The 19,012-nt window shown below is 44.6% G+C and overlaps 1 protein-coding gene across 1 annotated transcript in view; it reads right to left on the reverse strand.

Moving 5' to 3' along the window:
- Positions 1 to 19,012, reverse strand: part of LOC149456123 (synaptonemal complex protein 1-like) — a 68,602-nt gene that overhangs the window by 34,742 nt on the left and 14,848 nt on the right. The window contains exon 4 of the mRNA XM_089685401.1: positions 12,122 to 12,214. Within this exon, the coding sequence (XP_089541527.1) occupies positions 12,122 to 12,214 (93 nt within the window). The remainder of the gene's footprint in view (positions 1 to 12,121; positions 12,215 to 19,012) is intronic.

Here is a 19,012-nt window from a genome sequence, read left to right on the forward strand (position 1 = left end):
GCTTGGCCACTGTGGCAATCAGGGACACTGCTGGGCCACTTGTGTGGCAATCAGAGACACTGCTGGGCCACTTTGGCAATCAGGGACACTGCGGTGCCACTTGTGTGGCGATCAGGGCCACTGCTGGGCCACTGCGGCAATCAGGGACACTGCTGGACCACTTGTGCGGCGATCAGGGACACTGCTGGACCACTTGGGTGGCGATTAGGGACATTGCGGCGATCAGGGACATTGCTAGACCACTTGTATGGTGATCAGGGACACTGATTGGCCACTGCGGCGATCAGGGACACTGCTGGGCCACTTGTGTGGCAATCAGGAACACTGCTGGGCCACTGCAGCAAACAGGGACACTGCTGGGCCACTTGTACGGCAATCAGGGACACTCCTGGGCCACTTGTGTGGCGATCAGGGACACTGCTGGGCCACTGCAGAGATCTGGGACACTGCTGGGCCACTATGTGGTGATCAGAGACACTGTGACAATCAGGGACACTGCTGGGCCACTTGTGCAGCAATCAGGGCCACTTGTGGGGCAATCAGGGCCACTTGTGGGATGATAAGGTGTGACTGAGGTGGAGGGCAGTTTGTTCTCTACTACATCATTTTATTTGCTCCTTCTCCTCTCACAGACAGAACTCTGTGTGAGGAGAAGGAGGCGGAAGCCGCACCATGCGGCTTTTGTTTAGACTTAGACTGTGTCCTTATTGGACACAGCTGATCACATGGTATAGGACCGATTTCATTGGTCCTGTACCATGTCATGTGACCCGATGAACCACCTGAAGACCAAGCCTTTTCTGACACTTTGTGTTCACATAAACAAATCAGTATTTTTTGCTAGGAAATTAATTTAAACCCCCAAACATTATATATTTTGTTAAAGCAGATACCCTAGTGCGGGTGACGGCAACCCGCGGCTCTTTTTCATCTTTGCTGCGGCTCCGGAGCACACTGCCCACCAGGTGACAGGCAATAGGGTTTCAGTGGTCGGCAAGCCGCGGATCGCAAGCCACATGCGGCTCTTCTGTGTGCCGGGCGCCCGCTCCCCTCCCTCCTCTCGGGCGGCCGCCTCAAAAGTCAGGACTCTTTTAATCCGGCCCGCGGAGCGTGGAACATTAGCTGTCAGGATGTAGGCGGGGCAGCCAGGATGTAGGCGGGGCAGCGTGACGAACTCCTCTCACAGTCCGCCCTGAAGACCGGAACACAGCGCGGGAACACAGCGAGAGGAACGCGCGGAGCAAAGGTAAGTGAATTGAGACAATATGGGGAATTAATTACTATAGGGGGGATGAATTACTATGGGGGATGAATTATTATATGGAGGATTAATTACTATGGGGGATGAATTACTATGGAGGATGAATTACTATATGGGGGATGAATTACTATGGAGGATGAATTACTATATGGGGGATGAATTACTATATGGGGGATGAATTACTATGGGGGATGAATTACTATAGGGAGATGAATTACTATAGGGGGATGAATTACTATAGAGGGGATGAATTACTATGGGGGATGAATTACTATATGGGGGATGAAGCTAACTGCACGATCCTGTATATAGCATTAAGGTAAGAAACAATATATGCAGTGTCGGATTTGTTTTAAATGTTGCAATGGTTTTGCGGCTCCCAGTCTTTTTTTTCCCTTCGGAAACAGGTCCAAGTGGCTCTTTATGTCTTAAAAGTTGCAGACCCCTGCTCTAGTGAATAAAATGGTGAATGCTGAAATTTTTTATGTCACATAGTACTCGTGCAGCAATTTTTCAAACACAATTTAAAAAAAAACAAAAAACACTTTTTTTACTTTTAATGCACAAAAACACAATATATTGGCCAATTATTTGGTAAAATATAAACGATCATGTTATGCCGAGTAAATAGATACCAAACATTACATGCTTTAAATCTGTGCACGCCCCGTGCAATGGCGACAAACTGCATACATTTTTAATATCTATAGGCAACGTTTAAAAAGCCTTTACAAGCTACCATTTTAGATTTACAGAGGAGGTCTAGTCTTAGAATTACTTACCTTGATCTGATGTTCGTGGCGATACCTCACATGCATGGTGCAACTGCTGTTTCCATACTGGCACAGGATCAACGCTCACAAACGCAGGTGTGCGTGTACGAGGGGGGCCAGGGTACTTTTTTTTTAAGTTATTTTGATTTTTTTAATTATTATTACACTGTCATATATTCTTTTTTGAGAAATCTGGGTTCTATCAGATCCTAGAAATCTCCTCTGCCCTTACATTATCTAATCAAACTAAGATCGGTGTGATCAGATGCTTTCCTAATTTACAAATGGCGAATGTTTATATCCTGTGAAACTGAAGTGATGAAATGCTCGAAGCTTCTGATTTCATAGGCCATAGAGATGATTGGCACCAATCTGGTCTCCAATCAGCTCTATGGTCAGCTGGCAGAAACACCGGCTGCATTCTCAGGTTCCCCCAATGGCACAGGACTGCCCTAGAAGGCCGTGGAAGGCAGTGGGGGAGGGGTCATTGTCTCCCGCTGCTTGTAAAAGCAATCCTGCAGCTAATTTGCCACTAGGATTGCTTTTACATGAAAGCCGATCACCAGCTGAAAACAATTATACCACAATGATACCTGCAGCTGTAGGCATCATCCCGGTATAACCATTCAAAGTCCAGTGATGTACCAGTACGTCGCTGGTCCTTGTTGGGTATATGCTATGTTCTATTTTTTTTGTATGCAGCCTGTGGACTGAATGAAAAAAAGAGAAGAAATATCTGACAAAAAAAAATGTGTGGTATGCCCACCATTAAAATATACCGCCCTGCATCCACCCACTTCTAATGGTGGGCACACATTAGGTCACACTTTGCCACATGTGCCAGTTCCAGACAATACTTGTGCCTGCCACCGCACCAGCTTGTACTGCACTTATGGGACTTGGCACGTCACCAAGTGATACTGCAGTGCTGGTATTATTATTATTATACAGGATTTATATAGCGCCAACCATTTGCTCAGCACTTTACAAAATAATGGGAGACAATATAGTTCAATACAAGAGGGTTAGGAGGGCCTGCTCCTGGGATCTTACAATCTAAGAGGTATGAGAAAGACCAGGATGTATTAGACCACTGGTGCTCGCCAGCTCACCAAAAGGTAGCGCGGCACTAGTACTGGCACTCTGCTGCATATGAGAGTCATCAAAATTTACCGGCAAGTGCTAACAGAGATCAGGCCTGATTCTCCCAACACTGCGGTTTTGTGTGCAATGTATCAAGTGGCAGTGACCTACTGACACAGCACCTGCTGGGGGAGAAGAGGGGGGGGTAAGCGTAGGGGCTAAATGCAGGTGCTGGAAGGTGCCGGAGCTGATCCCGATAACGCTGCAATTTTGGGGACGCTATACTAATGTGAACGCTGGTATAGTGCTGATCTGATCAAAGACATTGATCCGTTCAGACACTATACTACCAATGGAGGTTTATTGTGTATGAGCGTCTTCCTGGAAATCAAGGGGTTAAATGTGATTACTGGTGTACTGAAGGGCAATCTGACACCATCTGGGAAGGGCGTGAAAACCACAGAAGCGTGAATCACGTATATATATGTGATTTTGCGGAACTGTGCTACCCTGTAGCAGTATTTCTGCTGTAGGGCGGTCAGGAAGCGGTTACATAAGCGGTTTGTGTTATGGTGCTACGTTATTTAACTGACAATTGCATGGTCATGCAACGCTGCACCAATATGAAATTTACATCCTTTTTTCCCCAAGAATTGGGCTTTCTTTTGGTGGTATTTGATCGCCTGTGCGGTTTTTATTTTTTGCGCTATAAAAAAGAGGCCGACAATTTTGAGAAAAAAAACATTTTGGACTTGCTATAAGAAATGTCTAGTAAAAAAAATGTAAAAATCAAATTTCGTCATAAATTTAGGCCAAAATGTATTCTGCAACATGTCTGTGCTAAAAAAAAAAATCCCAATATGTGTAAATTAATTACCGTATTTTTCGCACCATAAGAAGCACTTTTTTCCCCCCAAAAAAGGGGGGGAAATGTCAGTGCGTCTTATGGAGCGAATATGGAGTGGCCGGTCCGGTATTTCCACTGCCGCCGTGTCAGAATACCGGGCCGGCCGCTCAGCTCTACAGCGGGACCTTATAGAGATGACTGCTGACCTTTGGGGAGGGGGGGGGGAGCGGGTACCTGAATTTGACAGATACCCGCTCCCACTTCCGTGGAGTTGTTCTTTCATCTTACCCGTTCCTCTATCTAGCGGCGCGGTCTTCCCGGCTTCTGTAGTGTGGGCATGACAGCCGGGTGCCAAGTGCGCATGCGCAGGAAGCGGTGCTTTTTGTGAATGGTAAGGCGGCACCTGGGACACATGACAGATCCCAGAAGCCGCCGGACCAATCACAAAGCGCAAGTGCTTCTCGCTCATGCGCACTGGGCACCCGGCTGTCATGCCGAGCGCCATTACAGAAGCCGGGAAGACAGCGCGCGGCTGGATCGAGGAACAGGTAAGATGAAAGAACAACTCCGCGGAAGTGGGAGCGGGTATCTGTCAAATTCAGGTACCCGCTCCCCACCTCCCCAAAGGTCAGCAGTCATCTCCTGTACTATCCACAGTCTCTGGTGATCCCTGTGCTGTCCGCAGTCTCTGGTCATCCCTGTGCTGTCCGCAGTCTCTGGTCATCCCTGTACTGTGTCCGCAGTCTCTGGTCATCCCTGTACTGTGTCCGCAGTCTCTGGTCATCCCCTGCACTGTGTCCGCAGTCTCTGGTCATCTCCTGCACTGTGTCCGCAGTCTCTGGTCATCTCCTGTACTGTGTTCGCAGTCTCTGGTCATCTCCTGTACTGTGGCCGCAGTCTCTGGTCATCCCCTGAACTGTGTCCGCAGTCTCTGGTCATCTCCTGTACTATGTCCGCAGTCTCTGGTCATCTCCTGTACTGTGTCTGCAGTCCATTAGTTCAGAATTTTTTTTTCCTGTTTTCTGCCTCTAAAACCTAGGTGCGTCTTATGGTCAGGTGCGTCTTATGGAGCGAAAAATACGGTAGTTTACGTGAAAGTTATAGAGTTTACAAATGGCGGTATAGACATTGGATTTTTTTTTTTAACACAAATAGTGGCGATCAGCGACTTATGGCGGAAATCAGCGACTTATGGCGGCGATCAGCGACTTATGGCGGCGATCAGCAACTTATGGCGGGACTGCGGCGGACATTATGACACTGGGGGGGAAATGATTTGGGGTCACCGACATCCCCAGTGACACCAATACAGTGATCAGTGCAAAACAAATAACACGACACTGTAATAATGGCACTGGGGAGGAAGGGGTTAACCTTTAGAGACAATCAAAGGGTTAACTGTGTGAGGGAAGTGTTTTATTAGGGGGCGGGGGTGTGTACCTCTCTGTTACACACTGCTCCGGGAGCTGAGCTCAGTGATCCCGAAACAGTGTGCTGAAAGCTGAAAGGGAGGAGATCTCCATTTTAAACAATACAGCCTTCCTCCCCGTCTGTGTTTTCCGGCAATCGCCGGCTTCTGGCGGGTAATCACCGGCCGAGACCCGTTGATTGACACAGGTGATCGGTGCCTCAGGTAGGGCAGTCACGCGCCTCCTACCCCGGAATGCAGGATCACGTTTATATACGTGATCCTGCGCACAGGGGCCACCTTGTAGCAGTATATGTAATGCGGACGGTCCCCTAGTGGTTAAGCACTGATCGCGATGTGTGGTATTAAGATAATGTTTTGAATATATGTATGAAAGTGTAAGTAAAAAGCGCTATACCACTTGGTATTTTGTTTCACAAGCACATACATATGAGAGTGTGATAAGGTGGAAGCTGCTTTGATGCTCTTTGTGTTTTTATTGTTTGTACTCATAGCACCTCACAAGACACAGCTTAATCTGTGCATGCCCAACATTAGAAGTGTCAGCCACACATCCACCGCACACTTCTAATGTTGGGCATACATGTGATGCTCTTTTTTTCGTTCAGCCTGCAGGCTGAACAAAAAAAAGAACCTAACAGATTCTTCCAGGTACACTGATTGATGTGGTTGAAGAAATCTCTGCAGGAAAAAAAGTGAAAAAAGTATATGCTGAGCATAGAAGCCACCTGACCACCTCATGCTCCTAATACTGGACATACACATTCTTTTTTTTAATGGCGAATGGAGAAATCTCCCCCTGCATCGCTGCAGGCACTTACGTACAGTATGTATTCTGAGAGCAACACCCTGCTGCTGTCAGAATACACAGATCAGTGCTGCAGCTGACTGGCATTCCTGCAAAGCAAACAGCAGCAGATTACAATAACACATAGTAGCAATATAACATTAACTCATTAAAACAGCTTTTCTTTTTCTGTAACTTAACTTTTCAGAACAATAACCTTTCCAGCCTTTGATTTTAAAATTCTCAACATAAACAGTTTTCTGACTACATAACATCTTCAGAGACCCTTTTTTGTGCAGAACTGTGTGGACCCCCTATACTGTACTGTACCCTAGACTAATAGTTCACTATGGTGTGGTAGCGGCAGAAGCAGTCCTTGATGCAGAGGCCAGGTTGGTCAAGACAAAAGGGACAGAAAAAAAAAGGGTGTCACGCTTTATTCCGCATTAACAACAGACACATCTTTTTTGGGGTGACCTTTATGTAGGAGTAGGTTGGAAGACATCTGGAAAATGCCTCTCATGCAGCTGATTATCTGGCTCTGGGCTTTGGGCCACAGGGCCTTCTGGATACAAAACGGCTGAGATGATTGTTTCCTGAAATTTTAGGAAGGATCCAGTTTTTCCACTAGCTTTGTAAATTACAAATCGCATAAAGCCGATTGAAATAAATATATGTACCATTGTCTAACTCTGCAGAAGGCTAAATACGGCTTTGTCATGTGGTCGTTGAAGTTTACGACTCCCATATTTAGATTATAGTTGTGGATGTAGAGAGGCTTTTCAATGACACAAGATGCTGTGTGAATTTGGACAGTTGTGTCTGGGTGAATGGAAGAGAGGAGGAATACATCACGTTTGTCCTTTTATTTTTAAAATGTTTTATTTCATGTACAGCCTGTGGCCCTCTCACAGAGCTTATACATGTCTATGCAGATGTTTTGTTGGGGCAAATACACATCTGCAAATTTCTGGAACAGGTAATTTATGATGGACCAAATTTTGTGGAGCCGATCATAGTCAGGGTCACCCTGGGGACAACAGAGGTTATTGCCACTGAAATGAATAAAACGCATTATTATCTCTTATCTTTTCCTGGCCACTGCAGCAAAGAACATGGGCAAATGTTGAATCGGGTCTGTGGACCAATATGACAGCAATTCATTATTTTTTGTAATGCCCTAGTTTAGGGTTGGGATCAAAAAAGTTTTAAATTCAGAAACCGTGATAGGTTTCCACTCGAACAGCCTGGCAAGGTATGAGTTTGGCTTGGTGGAAATGTACTGCAGGGCATAAACTTTACTGTGGTCCAAAAACAAGATATAGAGGTATTCGATGAAACACAGCTCAAAAAAGTCAAGGGGTGTTGTTAAAGCAGAGGGCCAGCCTGAATAAAAAAAAAGTCAGCAGCTTCAAAAACCATAGATGCTGACTTAAAAAATGGTCAATCACCTGTCCCTTGATTCCTCAACTCCGGCATCTTCAGTGTGGGCACCCAACTGTGACAGCTTGTGGCTTCACAGCTGGGTGCCCACTGCACATGCGTGAGTAGTGCTGCGCTTTGTGAATGGTCCCGTAGTCTTCTGGGACCCGTCACATGTCCCAGAAGACTACAGGAAGGGAGGGGGCAACTTCCGCTTCCGATCGCCTAGGTGATTACAGTCGAAGTGGGAGCAGGTACCTGTCAAATGTGGGTACCTTCTCTCCCCCCCTGCTCCGCAAAGGTGCCAATCCTTAACGGGGAGCCAGAGAAAAAGCCTTAAAGTGGAACTTCTGCTTTTGGGTGGAGCTCTGCTTTACATTGGCTGTTTCCACCTGAACCCTGGGCTGGGCTGTGAATAGGGGACCAATGGGTGCTGCTGAATCTTGGGGCAGCCAACTAGAGTTTGCAAGCACTTCTGGAAGGCTATTATGGGCTCAGTGGGCCTGTGCTCAAATTCTACTAGTGCTAACTCACTAGCTTGAATTGCACTGCTAGTGCTAGCCACTTCACCATGAAATACTGCAGTACTGGTGTCTAAAAGGCCAGTATGTACTACGCTGTTGGTGCTTGTCAGATCACCAAAAAGTAGTGCAGTACTAGTACTTGTGCCCTGCTGTATCTGAGCATAATCATGTGCTTCTAGCACTTCAGCAACATGGGGTCGGGTATGCCTGATTTGTCTGAGCTAGCTGTCAGCTGTGGCACCACTGCTTTCTACAGGTTCATAGTCTGAGCCCGATCCTGACAGTGAGGCGTCCCCATTGCTCACTAGTGTACCTTTTTTTAAACATTTTGGGTGCTAACTTTATATGTACCTACTGGCGACTATGGGAAAAAGTGCTCCTGGCTAGCAATCAGGAACTGCTTTTGCGCTAGAAATAAAATGAACAACTAGTGCTAGCAGAGATCCGGCCTGATCTTGCTAACACTTTTGCAGAAAATGTATCTCAGGTTGGCAGTAATCAGAAACATTATATTGACGCTGCACTTTTTTGGGAGGAGCCTAAACACAAATGTTGGCAGTGATCGGGGCTGACCCTGTTAGCATGGTATTTTTGGGGACATTATACTGTTCGTGACACTAGTATAGTTTGTGACCACGATACTGATACATACATTACACTAGTAATGGCGGTCATCTGTGATTGTGTGGTGGGAAATCAGGGACTGGCGCTAGCTGACACTGGCTGGGAGGGACACTAACTGACTCTAATTGACACTGACTGTGATAATACTGTACACTGCCCCTGTACTTATAACAGTGGCTGAATGACAGGTCTAATAGGGAGGGCCACAGTCATCAGCAGGTTCACAGCCAAAATCATTGCTTGGCAGCCCCTGTAAAATGCAGACCAGGAGATACTATATATGCAACTTTTGGACTGTATTTTTCATTGAGGAGTATTTGAGCCTGTGATCTCACAAGATCATGGGTTCAAATCTCACTTCTATTACACATTGTGACCATTCACCACGAATTTCATTCACTTCTCTTCTCAGAAAAGAGAAGTGCAAAGTGCATTATGCGTGGTGAAGAGCTGTGATATGTAATGGGGGCCATATTGTAGGTTAATAAATGTACGCCTATGTACAGATGTGTGAAAAAAATTGATCAATATACATAGTAAAGATGGTTGCCTAGAATATACATTGCTCAAAAAAAAATAAAGGATCACTTTTTAATCAAAGTATAGCATCAAGTCAATTAAACTTCTTGGATATTGGTCAGTTAAGTAGCAGAGGGGGTTGTTAATCAGTTTCAGCTGCTTTTGTGTTAATGAAATTAACAACAGGTGCACTAGATGGGCAACAATGAGACGACTCCCCAAAACAGGAATGGGTTTACAGGTGGAGGCCACTTACATTTTTTTCCCTACTCATCTTTTCTGATTGTTTTTCACTAGTTTTGCATTTGGCTAGGGTCAGTGTCACTACTGGTAGCATGAGGCGATACCTGGACCCTACAGAGGTTGCGCAGGCAGTCCAACTCCTACAGGATGGCACATCAATATGTGCCATTGCCAGGTTTGCTGTGTCTCCCAACACAGTCTCAAGAGCATGGAGGAGATTCCAGGAGACAGGCAGTTACTCTAGGAAAGCTGGACAGGGCCGTAGAAGGTCCTTAACCCATCTGCAGGATCGGTATTTGCTCCTTTGTGCAAGGAGGAATAGGATGAGCACTGCCAGAGCCCTACAAAATGACCTCCAGCAGGCCACTGGTGTAAATGTCTCAGACCAAACAATCAGAAACAGACTTCATGAGGGTGGTGTGAGGGCCTGACATCCTCTAGTGGGCCCTGTGCTCACTGCCCATCACCATAGAGTTCGATTGGCATCTGCCATTGAACACCAGAATTTGTAGGTCCGCCACTGGTGCCCTGTGCTTTTCACAGATGAGAGCAGGATCACCCTGAGCACATGGAACAGACATCAAAGGGTCTGGAGAAGCTGAGTAGAACGTTATGCTGCCTGTAACATCGTTCAGCATGACCATTTTGGTGGTGGGTCAGTGATGGTCTGGGGAGGCATATCCATGAAGGGACGCACAGACCTCTACAGGCTACACGATGGCACCCTGACTGCCATTAGGTATCGGAATGAAATCCTTGGACCCACTGTCAGACCCTAAGCTGGTGCAGTGGGTCCTGGGTTCCTCCTGGTGCACGACAATGCCAGGCCTCATGTGGTGAGAGTATGCAGGCAGTTCCTGGAGGATGAAGGAATTGAAACCACTAAACAGATCCCATGCTTGCCTGACCTTAATCCAATAGAACACCTCTGGGATATCATGTTTCAGTCCATCTGACACCGCGAGGTTGCACCTCAGACTGTCCAGGAGCTCAGAGATGCCCTGGTCCAGATCTGGGAGGAAATACCTCAGGATGTTGTCAGGCATGCATACAAGCACGTGGGGGCCATACAAACTACTGAGTACCATTTTGAGTTGATGCAATCAAATTTCAGCAAAATGGACCAGCCTGCTGCATATTTTTTTCACTTTGATTTTCGGCATGTCTTTGAATTCAGTCCTCTATAGGTTGATAATTTTCATTTCCATCAAACGATGGGGAATCCTTACGTTCCTAACACATTACCCAGTCCATATCAGTATAGATATCCAGAATGATATTTTTCCCCATTGAGATCTGATGTGTTTTCAAAGTGTTCATTTAATTTTTCTTGAGCAGTGTAGTTACAATACTCTTCAGTTTTCTACAAAAATGTGTTTTTACAAATCTGGATAGAGTAGGGAATGATAAAAATCCTGACAGGTTCATTTTTTGCCTTCTATGTTTAATTGCAGATATTCCCTTGATTTCCTGTCCTTTAGACATAATAGGAATTTGTGAGAGAAATTCCCTCTTATACAGTTGTCATGGGAACATGTGACCCCTTTTGAAGATTTCGCCTCTATTGCTTTTATGGTGGCACCTTAAAACTTTGGATTTTCTCTCACTTCCAGTCCCAGTGACAGTGGCACCAGGACAAATAGAGAGGGTGAGGCTCCTAAGTGGGAATACACACTATAAAATCCTGGCATGGGAACTGACACTTCACCACTCTATCCAGACAAACTTTAAGACAGAAAGGTTTGATTTTTGTAGCCTACAGTCAGGAATATATGAACTTGAAATTTTTGGTAAATAAAACCATAATACTTCCATTGCTATGACCATTGAACACACCAGCAGCACCATTTACAGCATGGATTACTACAGAGAAGCAAAACAGTGATGATTAAATAAAAACGTCAATTTAGTTAAGATATAGTTGTGTTGTGACTATTGCCACTCTCTTTTGGACCTAAACAGGGTTTGTTAGTTTTTGATCCACCCAAATGTTTCCATGTAGATCACATAACTTCGGATTCTAGACAAAGTGATGCATGCATTATTCTCTGTAGATAAGATAAATGTTCATACATTTATCAAGGAAAATCTAAAAAATTTGCAAATCATCAACTGCCTCACAATGCTAGTTGCATGACTTTCTCTGGCTTAAATGTTTTTCACAATCAACTGTGAATGGTATCTGAAAATCATCTGCATTCTCTTTAAACTTGACCAGTGCCCACTTACAGTTTCTTGTAAAGTTTTTACACTTGTAGTCTCTTTGCAACAGTCTACCTCAGTCTATTGTAATAGAGCAGTGGTAAATGGTTTTGACCATAATTGTTGGTACAAATTCCACATTATAGATGGACTGTGATAAAAAGTAGGTTCCAAAACTAGTTGTGCGTGGTCTGTAGGTCTACAGAAATATACTTCAACAGACCCCATTAACCAGTAATCTCCCACAAAGTATCCCACACCGAAAAAGGGATGAACAATGCTGAAGAAAAATATTTAACATACTTGATCCTGGTTATTGTTTTTTTTTCAAATATCTTTTGTCCCTGAATATTGATCATCACTAGTTTAACCCGTTATTCGAAATATTAATATATTTATCTCTTTACCAGTAAAGCTCTTGAACAAAGAGTTTCCTGTTCTTTTGCGCTGAGTTGACACAATTCTGCATCCTTCTCTTCAATCAGTTTATCATACTGGTGCTAACAGAAAAAGGATAAAACATATTCATAATAATCTACCAAACATCCATCTCTAGCATTAGAACTTGCTAAAATTAACCTAATTAATATTCATATTTTCGCTTTTGTTTAGAGAATATAATTTTTTTTTCATATCTGTCTCTTGTTTTGTCACACAAGCTGTGATGTGGTCACCGGGAGAAGAACACCACCTTCTATGCAATGATTACATAGAGGGAATAGAAGGAAAAGGAGCCTGGAATTAAGCTTTAATGACAAGGAGCCAACCAGATGTCCTGGACAGGGAGATGGCAGGTGGTGGAGCTTAACTGTAAAGTTAGTGAACCCAAACCCAGAAGGTCACCTTAGAGGCATTTCCTGTCTAATAAAAGTAATATATAACTTTATAACTTTGCAAAGTACAAATTCACTTTAAGTATTCATTACTCAAGTGTATTTTTATAGCTGCACAGTAGAAAGAGGGAAAAGCAAGTCTTCCCAAGATTGGATGCCCTCACCTCTTCTGGACCTTGAGTGTAGGAAATATGCCATAAAAACTTTGACAAAGTTCTTAGGGTGGACTCCCTACTTTATGCTCCTTTTCCCCCTCCTTTTCTTGTTGTCATAAATACTCAGGGCCCATTCACACTTCCATAGTGTGGAACTTTAATGCACCCATTACAGCAATACAGGTTAATGCATATTATGTGCATTACTGGGTGAAGGTGCCATTCTTTTAAAACCAATGCAGTAATCCAATGTACTTTGGATGCACATACGTCGCAGTGCACCACAATGAATGTAACACACTACTGTGAATTGTGGTGTGTTGCATCAGAAAAAATGGTGCATGGCTAATTTTTTGTGCCATCTTGGTACATTGCCAGCCTATTAAAATAATTGGGCTGCCTTAATGCAATATGCAATATTGTGAATGTGTTAACACAATGCACCAAGGCAGACCATTGTGAATAAATCATTAAAGAACTGTTTTTTTTTTAATTTACTTTGTTCTATATTTTTAATTGCTAAATTAAAACAATTGTTTAAAAGTTAACAAAAACATTTTTTTAAGAAATTGACATGCATACATCCCCACCTCTAACTGTCATCACAAAAACTAGATAAACAATATCCCATGGGGACAACATTTTTAGACGTAGGAGAAACTGCAACACTTAAGAGGTTCATCAACAAACAGATAAAGAGGTTTAATAAGAAAGGAATTAAAAGAGGTAGCAGAGATAGATAAGGATAGTTTGGTGCCCAGTCTGAATGGCCCACTCACAGAAATGAGTCTTTAGAGACGGAGCAAGAGAAAGGTGAATAGTAAAAGCTCTGGACCTGGAAAGTGCTCTGCAGCTAACTCAGTCAGAATCAGTTTGGAAAGTGCCCAAGCGGTGCCCATTGCCCAAGACAGCTTCCAGATGCACCCTGCAATGTCCAATTTAATTAGGTCCCGGCACAGTAAAACCAGAAGTTGAGACTGTGACATGTAGTTGCAAGAAAGCAAAGAGACTCCTGCTGCTACACAGAGATAAATATGGATTAAAGAGAAAAAAGGTATTAGAAAACGACAGTTTGTTTGACAGTGTCCAATTCTCTGGTAGGTGGCAGTATAAACCGAAGGCTTAAGACTTCCTGTGTTCCTCAATGGACTAAAAGGAAAACAGGAATTTTGACTTACCTGTAAAAACCATATCTTGAAGTACAGTACAGGATCCAGGTAACTTACTCATACACCATAGGTTATAGGGGTGAAACCTCCAAGTTATTGGACACTGGCAAGCTTTTGAGGACACCTTCCCAATAATCGTACTGCACTCTGTAAGGCAGTTTTGTAGCAAGCAGTGCAGAGTAACAAGGACGGTTTAGTGAGGGTGTCCTGTGTGCTGTACTGTAGACCAAGATATGAAATTTAAAGGTAAGTAAAAGTCCCTCTTATCTTATTCTTATAGCACAGGACACAGGAAAATTATTCATACATCATGGAACGTCCACAAGCAATGAAGACAAGGGTGGGCAACAACTGGGCAAATGGAATTGTGCCAGTAAACAATACGGGTCAAAGGAACCACATTCAGAGTGCTGCTGCAGAAGAAAGGACATCCCCACATAATCAAACTTTGAGAAATTATTAACAGAAGACCAGGTGGTGGCCTTATAGAGTTGGGCAACTGAGGCTTTGTGTCTAAAGGCCCAAGATACTCATATAAATCTGGTGGAGTGGGAACACAACAGCATAGGAGGAGGTTTCTGCCAAATAGCATAAGATCTTGTATGGACAATGGTGGATTTTGGAGCCAGGTACCACTTGCAAGGTTCCGAGGGAAGGACAAACAGAGAATCTGTTTGTCTAATGGAGGCAGAAACTTTCAGTTACATTCTCATGGCTCTGACTATGTCCCTATGTTCAGGCAATGTAGAGAGAATTCCTTTGGGTGCTTAGGAGCAGGGCACAAGATTGACATGGAGGGAGTGCGAGGGCCAGAGGTCTTTAAAAAAGGATGGATAAGGCCAATACTTTTCCTTTTAGACGGCTTTAAGCTAGATTCTGTTCAAGACCTGTTTGTAGGAATGTGAGAATAGTCTGTGGGACTGAATGAATTGCTCTCAGTGGTGTACTTATCACATTTGGCACCAGGGCTAATATTTTTTTCACCCCTGCCCCCCACAAAAAAAATTGACAAAAAAATATAAAGAGGTGCGCTTTGTGTGCCATGCCAAATTGTGGGTGTAGCCAAGTTAAGCTAGCAATGGGAGGGGCTTAAAGGGGCATAGTCAAATAAAAAAAAACAGGGAAGAGAACCTAACGGTGTAGTAAGTAAGTTTTTTTGTATAAAGAATAAAATAAAATCATTTGCACTCACAAATGTAGACTTGGTAAGAGCCTTTCACAGAGGATGTCAGTCTGAGGCATGATTGGATGAATGAGCCACATCTGGAAGGAATCACCTCTAAAAAGGATGCTGGTATATGTTTCAGGAGGATGCAGTGCTTCTTTCATCAATGCTGATGAAGAAAGCAATGTCTTCTGAAACACATACCGACATCCTATGCGGCACACATTGGAGGTGATTTCCTTCAAAAGGGGCAATCCACCGTGGGGCAGCATTCCTCATCCAAGCAGCTTTTGGTTCTCTAACTTTGGGAACAGCTCTAGTGGTTGACCTTCCCAGAGCTACATCAAGCCGGCTCATCCATCCAGCTGTGACTCATACTGACAACCTACAGTATATGCCGGTGTAGTGCCACTCTGTGTAATATATGCCAGCCGTCGTCTTTGTTTTAATCACACTAGTAACCTTATTTAATGGTATATAAATATTTAGTACGATATATGTCAGTCCACTGTTACTAGTTAGCTTGGACTGTAAGCATGTACTGTCACTGTCCACCTCCTTGTCAACAGTTACCGACTATCCTGCCACTTCCCAGCCCTTTTCTCCTATTTAAAGGTTGCTCATCAATGTGAAGCTTGGTCTTGAAGAAGAAGCCGTTTGCGCATGCTCCGAAATGTGTCACTGCCCCTTTCCTGACGTCACTTCCGGTACATGAGTTCTAAGAGCACGACATGTGTTCCACGGTGGTTTCGAAATAGCGGCAGTCATATTGACCTGTGCTCCCACCTCCCCCTGCAGCTGCTGGTCAGAAAGTGAGAGGAGAGACAGTGACAGGAGCTGTGAATAATTGTTGATGAGCCCTATGTACTTTACTATACTGTAAGTGTTTTTAACTGGATAATTTAATAAATTGCTGAATACTACTGCGCCTTCTTGCCTTCTCCTTTACCAAAGCCTGCTTCTACTCTCTGAAATGCTACCCTAGTGCTTTATTCTCAGGTAATTACACAGCGGCTACCAATCTCAGTAGAAGAAGGTCCTTTCACACAGATGAGCCCTATGACCCTGTATCTGTCCATATGAATGCCTTTTGTCCGTACATGCTGAGAGGTATGGATAGGAAATTAATTCTTGGACTGGTAATGCTGTGTCTTGGTGTCTAACAGCAGATCCAGGGGGGATGGGGAGGGGTCCAGTGTAAGGTCACCTTACAGAGTTTTTGTAAAGGTAGGAATCACAGAGTTGGAAATGTCTCCATTCCTTAACACCTGGGTTTCAACAGCCATACCATTAAAACCAGGGACTGCAAAGGGGTGGGATAGAGGGCCCTTGAGATGGAAGGTCTGGCCTGCTGGGTAGAGGTCAAGGATCATCTGCTATAAGTTTTAAGTATGTCTATGTACCAGGTTCTGCTAAGTCAGTTCGGAGCAAGTAGAAACATCAAGCAAATAGGGGAAGAGTGAAATCTATAATTTCCAAAATAACCATAAAATTACTTTTGATGGGAACACCATCCATTAGCAAACCAAGAAATGTTACCTACATAAAAAAGGATTCTGTATGTGATACCAGGAAAACAGAGACCGGCCATATACGCCAAATTACTTTGTGATAAAACATTTATTTTACAAATATCATAAAAACTCAGAGGTCAACTATACACAAACATATAAAAAATGTATACAATATACATTTACAAATCATATGGATTGGCACCCTGTCTGTCTATCAATGCTTGTCGTGGTTTGCCATTTCTTCAGAACTAGGGCATAAGAATCACATATATACGATTATTGTATTATCGGGCTATATTTTATATATATATAAATATATATACACACAGTATCTTACAAAAGTGTGTACACCCCTCACATTTTTGTAAATATTATATGTTTTCATGTGACAACACTGAAGAAATGACACTTTGCTACAATGTAAAGTAGTGAGTGGACAGCTTGTATAACAGTGTAAATTTGCTGTCCCCTCAAAATAACTCAGAACACAGCCATTAATGTCTAAACTGCTGGCAACAAAAGTGAGTACACCCCTAAGTGAAAATGTTCAAATTGGGCCCAAAGTGTCAATATTTTGTGTGGCCACCATTATTTTCCTGCACTGCCTTAACTCTCTTGGGCATGGAGTTTACCAGAGCTTCACAGGTTGCCTCTGGAGTCCTCTTCCACTCCTCCATGATGACATCACAGAGCTGGTGGATGTTAGAGATCTTGCACTCCTCCACCTTCCATTTGGTTTAGGTCTGGAGACATGTTTGGCCAGTCCATCACCTTTACCCTCAGCAAGACAGTGGTCAACTTGGAGGTGTGTTTGGGGTCGTTATCATGTTGGAATACTGCCCTGTGGCCCAATCTCCGAAGGTAGGGGATCATGCTCTGCTTCAGTATGTCACAGCACATGTTGGCATTCATGGTTCCCTCAATGAACTGTAGCTGCCCAGTGCCGGCAGCACTCATGCAGCCCCAGACCATGACACTCCCACCATCATGCTTGACTGTAGGCAAGACACACTTGTCTTTGTACTCTTCACCTGGTTGCCGCCACACACACTTGACACCATCTGTACCAAATCAGTTTATCTTGGTCTCATCAGATCACAGGACATGGTTCCAGTAATCCATGTCTTTAGTCTGTGTCAGGAAAGGCCTGCCCATAGTGCAGGTGAAGTTCAGCGGCGTACAAATATGCGCATTCGCAGAGTACTTACGAGCCAAACAGATGTGCAGGCACTTGGACATAGGCGCGGATACAGCCATGCATCTGTCACTAATGCTGGCGCCAAAAGGGCTATTTAAACTGGCTGCAGTAGTTGTCCCATTGCCGTATGATCTTATCCCTGCTTGTGTTCCCTGATTCCTGTGATCGTCTCCTGATACCAAACCAGCTTGTTCCGCTTGACCGCTACCTGCCCTGACCTCGGCTTGCCTTGGATTATCCTTCTGTCTCCGCTCCTATCTGATTTATCCTCCGTTGCTGACCTGGCCTGTGACCCGACTACTCTTCCTCCTGCCGCTTTAAGCCTGATCTGCCTGACCAATACCGAACCCAGCTCATCTGACCCTGCATCCTCAGCACGCTGCTCTCGGGTATCCATCCATCCAGCATGGCTGCATCAGAACCCTGCTCCCTGCCTACAACTCATCAGCTTACCAGCTATTACTGGACTGATCACAGGCACTCATACCCCACTGTGCCCCTGCGACAGCTGTCTCACCATCAGTGGTCCTTGAGCCGTAGTTGTACAGGAGGCCTGCCTCTTCAAATCAGGAGCACTATCCAGGTACGTGACAGTCTGCTTCTCTTCAGAAAACTGTTTGCGGGCTTTCTTGTGCATCATCTTTAGAAGAGGCTTCCTTCTGGGATGACAGCCATGCAGACCAATTTAATGCAGTGTGCAGCGTATGGCCTGAGCACTGACAGGCTGACCCACCACCCCTTCAACCTCTTGCAGCACTCATACGTCTATTTCCCAAAGACAACCTGTCAGGAATGGACTGGCCAGCAATGGTGGGACTCACCTGCCTTATGAGCTGCAGTACCAGGGCTGGCCAGCGGGTGCTCCCAGCAATCAGAGACTCAACCTTGCAGCCAGTCAAACACCTGGAACTGATTATACTGGTGTATTTAAGGGATGGCCAGACCTGCAGACTCTGCCTTGGTGTGTGTTTTTCCTGGGCCCTGCATCCTGTTCCTGTCTTGTTGCTGACCCTGCCTGATCTGACCTCTGCTGACTTCTCCTGCTCTGACCCCGGCTCGTTCCTGACCATCCCTCTGCCTGACCCTCTGTACCACGCTGCCCGCTACCTGCTGAACCTGGCTTGTGACCCCGACCATTCTCCACTTGCTCCCCTTGTACCTACCTGCCCGATTGATATTGACCCGGCCTGCCTGACGACGCTTGCATTGTATGTACTGTTATCTGTGGGTGGTTTGGTTTGGTTCGTTTGCACTGTGTTATGTT

Source organism: Staurois parvus, unplaced genomic scaffold, assembly GCF_062004578.1.
Source record: "Staurois parvus isolate SC_StPar_1 unplaced genomic scaffold, SC_StPar_1.0 ptg000375l, whole genome shotgun sequence".
Taxonomy (NCBI): domain Eukaryota; kingdom Metazoa; phylum Chordata; class Amphibia; order Anura; family Ranidae; genus Staurois; species Staurois parvus.